The sequence below is a fragment of the Hydra vulgaris genome, chromosome 08, assembly GCF_038396675.1.
Source record: "Hydra vulgaris chromosome 08, alternate assembly HydraT2T_AEP".
NCBI lineage: Eukaryota > Metazoa > Cnidaria > Hydrozoa > Anthoathecata > Hydridae > Hydra > Hydra vulgaris.
The window spans coordinates 68,205,328-68,210,127 of NC_088927.1; the positions used below are offsets into that span (position 1 = coordinate 68,205,328).

General features: G+C 32.5%; 1 protein-coding gene across 1 annotated transcript; it reads right to left on the reverse strand.

The window, feature by feature from the left end:
* Nucleotides 1-1,170: 1,170 nt before the first annotated feature.
* Nucleotides 1,171-3,480, reverse strand: LOC136084428 (uncharacterized). Its single transcript, XM_065804421.1, has 3 exons — nucleotides 3,405-3,480; nucleotides 2,234-2,449; nucleotides 1,171-2,125 (listed from the first exon to the last, which is right to left on the reverse strand). Exons 2-3 carry the CDS (start codon nucleotides 2,268-2,270, stop codon nucleotides 1,617-1,619), a joined length of 546 nt encoding a protein of 181 aa, XP_065660493.1. The 5' UTR covers nucleotides 2,271-2,449; nucleotides 3,405-3,480; the 3' UTR covers nucleotides 1,171-1,616.
* Between the last annotated feature and the right edge of the window lie 1,320 nt (nucleotides 3,481-4,800).

The window sequence follows — 4,800 nt, forward strand, 5'->3', positions numbered from 1 at the left end:
AATACATTTTAGATTTCGCTAATGGGATTGCTGTAGCAATATTATCAGCGTGTAAATAATCAATACCAACTAAAGTTGGAGACACTTTTGCGTCATTATTTTGTATTAAGGAAAAGTCATCAAAACTACTCAAGTCCAAATTATTAATTGCACCAATTGCATTAGGTGCAGGGATAAAGTTAATATCTGCTGGTCTTGGTTTCTTCCTTCCCGATTTTTTGTCACCTTTTTTTCTAAAAAAAAATAGTTATTTTACGAATTTAATAGATTTTAGAGAGAAAAAAAGTCTAACTAGAATGTAATCAAACAAAAATTAAATAAACTTGCAACAGAAATTAGTAAAATTACGGTGAATTGCCTTGCAACTTGGTCAAATTCAAAACTCGCCTTTCACTACACTCAACACCTATGCTACGTTTGACCGCCAGTACATGACAGCACATTGTTGAAGAAGGGCATTTGCAACTTTCTTTTGGAAATAATTTCACCACATGTGCATTGGCATCTGGCCCAGAGACTGTAAAGACTTTGATGCTTGGATTATGAACTACTGTCAGCATGTTAGAAAGGACACTAATCGATGGTGGTACAAGCTGTTTCAATGATACATTGGCTGCTGCTTGCAGCTCTACAATAACGAGCTCAGGATCTTCCAATTTAGGTACTTCATCGATGTTAACTGAAACAGAGAATAATTTAAGGTAATGAATATGCAGGGGTGTACCTTCATGGTCATCTGGTACCTTAATGATTTTATTACTTGTGATTATTTAAAAGAAACCTTTAAAAAATAATTAAATCTTTTTAAAAAAAATACTAGGTTTAAAATTAAATACACTACAGAGCACTATTTAATTTTACTAAACGTTATAAAAAGCAGCGGATTTTATATAAAATAGACAATAAATTACAGAACTGTTGATTATTATAGTGGGCGACTCAAGTAAGACATAAAATTACACACCTGATATGTTGTATAGATTATGATGATGAATGTAATGTGCTATTGCACGATAGAAAAACGACTGCAAAAATAGCAACAATAAGTGACCACAAAAATCATAAATAAGTTTAAAACATGATTTAAATACATACTAGACAGGTGAGTATTTTCATTGAGAGTGTATGGTCCAAAGCCACAGAAGCTGCGTTTAATTTCGGTGAGATAAAATGTTTGTAAACGGTGCATTGCTATAAGCATAGCATCAACTGGTGCCTCCTCCTATTCCTGAAATCTCTTTATTAGAGCGTTTAAAGATTCAGATATATTGTTTGTAACTAAACCTTCAATTAATCCAACAGATCTCAAATAGCCAATAAAAGCTATAGAAATACGAGCGCTTTAGTGGTTTTCAAAATAAACAACAAAGGCTTCACTCCAAGAAAGCTTCAATGTATCAATCTTCATTTGGAGCTGGCTTTCACTTTCACACTGTAAAAGTTCCTGGACTTGAGATTTGTATACACTTATTTCTTGTTTTCCAGCATTATGCTTCTTCAACCATATCTCAATATCTGACAAAATATGGTTAGAGCAAGTTACAAGATTCCATTTTGGTAATGCTTTTTCAATAGCCTTGCTTAGACCACTCTCTCCATCTGTTACTATTACAACATTATTTAAAATTGGGAGTTTCGTTTTGAGAGTTTTGAAAACTAAATTTATGGACTATATCAAATTTTCGATCGTGTAATAAAAAGGCTATAGGCATACATGGTTTTTCCACAAAATAACTCATTTGTGCCACTAAAATAGATAAATAAAAATCCCCTAAATTAAAAGTTGTATCATAAGAAAGAAATACTTGAGAACACATCACAAGTTGTTCTATGGATTTTTGTATTCCAAATGATACAGCCAAGTCCGGGTAAGTAGAGATTGTCCACACAAATCCAGGCATCATATAAGCTAGTTCGTGAAGAGTAACAAAAGAATCAATTCCAAGTCTTTTTCCTGCTGATTCAACACTCCTTATATACTTGAATTGTCTAGGATTTCTAGGTTGAAACTGTATGGGCTCATCTTTGACATCAATAAGCATTTCTTTGTAATTCTTTGATTCAACAATAGCACTTCGCACTGATGAAGCTGTTGTTAGGAAATTAATAGCTTTTTTAGAGTTTCCTAAAATGCAATAAAATATAATTTAATTAGATATTAGAAATTTATGAAAAATATCTTTTAAACAAATATAAGATAGAACTGTTATTAAATAATATTTGAAAAGATTACCATGTGGCATAAGGACAGCAAGGTGATGGTTTCCCATATAATGAATAACAACAACATCTTTTTGACACAAATCTTTATAAACAAACTTCTGAAATACAGTTGATTTTCCAGTAGATGTCACTGTGGCATAGTGGAGCTTTGAATAAACTGGCGAACCACGTGGAATTTTACAGCATCCAGTTTGTTTCCATCTATATCCATCAGCGCGCCAGTCATCTAATAAATGAAATTAAAAAAGTTTTTCAAAACAAACAGAACAAATAATTACATAAAATAAGGTAGGTGAGTAGCCTTAGCCCTAAGGATGAAAGAGAAGGAAAAAAATTATTCAAAATCTTTATTTTATAATGTGTAGGAAAAGGAGGACAAGAGTTGAAAACCTTGATCACCCAAACTAATATTAAAAAAATAAAATGCTACTATATCATCTTACATTTTCTTAAATATCCAATTACTATAGACTAAACTTAAAATGTAAATATGATATGCAATACCAAAACATTGGTTAAATGCAAATGTGGTTGAAACATTGCTTTTTAGACGCATTTCATGGTCCTTAAATAACCATCTAGAGCTATTGTGCATCTTCGTTATAGCTATAAAGCTAAAGCTATTGTGCAGCTAATTTATATTGGACATTTTGACCATTCACTTTCCCCGGCTCCTAGGCAAAAAGTATTAAAAGTGGGAATGAGGATTCAAGCTATGCATTTTCTCTAATAAAGTAACTAATGCCAGTGGCATTATACCAACATTGTTGGTATAATGCCACTGGATTACTTCAGCATTGTTGGCAACAATGCTGAAGTAATCCAGGTATGATCAAATTTGCTATATAGATAATCTGTAAGTCTGTAAAGAAGCACATCCTAGTTAAACCTGGCTTATTGAGAGTTGCTTATAAACGATTTAAGAAAGTGTATAAAGTATCATTATTTATTTTATCGTTATTAGCTTTATTAAAGTTTATTTAATTACAAAATATCTTAGGTGTTTATGACCGATCCCATTGTTCACTTGAGCGACATACACTTCTCCTGACTTCGGCTTGTTGAGCAGTGTTGACCTTGTATTAATGTCGCTTTTGGTAATAAGTTCAGCAATAACTTCGATTTTTAAATGAGACAGAATATTTGTAAGTATTGGTATCGCCATTACATAATACACTTACACTTGAAGATATAAGACAAAAATAATAATTTAAATGAGTTGAAACATTTGTAAGTACTAGTATCGCCATAATACGCTCACGCTTGACACTAAAAATATTATTTTATATTAAAAATACTGTTCCTTGCCGTCCGCACTATTTATGATCTGCTCAGCCAATCTGCTCTGCTCAGCCGATTGTACCTAACCCTCTTTAATTGCCTTCAAAAGAAAGTGACTCAGAATTATGAGATAAAATGATTCCATGGACTTGCATATACATATATGCATGCAAAACTTGGAATATTTGTATTATTTTCTCAAAATATGTCTTGTCTTATAACAAAGTTAAACAACCACAAAACTCAAATCTAGTTATTTTATCCATGTTTTTAATGATAATTTACAAATACTTTTTTCTTCTGCTACAAACAGTTATTAGTACATTTTCTCGAAACCACTTTTTTCCATGATTCAATCTTTTAAAATTCTTTTACAACCACATCTTCTCGTGATTTAATCTTTCTGAGTCTTTACTCACCTTAAAAAAACTTCAACATCCTTAAGGGCATGCCCTTAAGGGACCCTGAAAATGGTGGTGCTCCGTGACAAGACCGTAAGGACTTCTGGGAGCACCTAAAAAATGGAAAGAAAAAAAAATCTATGAAGAGGAGGGGTATCCATTGCGGACAACTTTTATACTACGATTGGAAAGAAAAAATTTAATAATCTTAAAAGTGTTACCTGATACACTAAAAGAAGAAAACAAGCAAACATTGTCAAAAGCTTTAGAAATGTTGAGAGCGATAACATTAACCTCTCCCCTTCTATCAAATTCACGATAAAACCTATCGGTTATTACTGTTACCAAATCAGCTGAAGGACGATAAGATCGAAAACCATATTAGTGATAAGAAAGTAAGTTAATACATTCAAGATAAGAGATAAGGTATTTTTAAGTTTAAGGCTCAAAAAGCTTGCCTATAACAGGAAGAAGACTAATAAGACGATGGTTAAACAAATTAAATTGCTCTAGAGGATTTGTAAAAGCAGGAATAGTGGATGCTGCTTTCCAGCATTTCGGAAAACATGACACTAATAAGCTCTTGTTAAACTGTTTTGAAAGTATAAAAAACAGTTCCGAGGATCACTTCTGCAAGTTTATAACAGGTATGTTGTCCGGACCACAAGCTGTAAAAGAGTCTATGCAGGAAATTACTTTAGATATGGAAGTTGGAGTGAGACGAATGTCAAGCTATGAATCAACCTGTTTGTCGGCTATATCAGGCAGAACGCAACTAGTGAAATCAAGAGGTGATATTAATAAAAAGTTACTTGCAAACAATTCAGCTTTGCCTTTAGGTGAGGTAACAAATCTGAACCATGCAAGAAAGGTGGAATAACAAATTAGCCCTTAT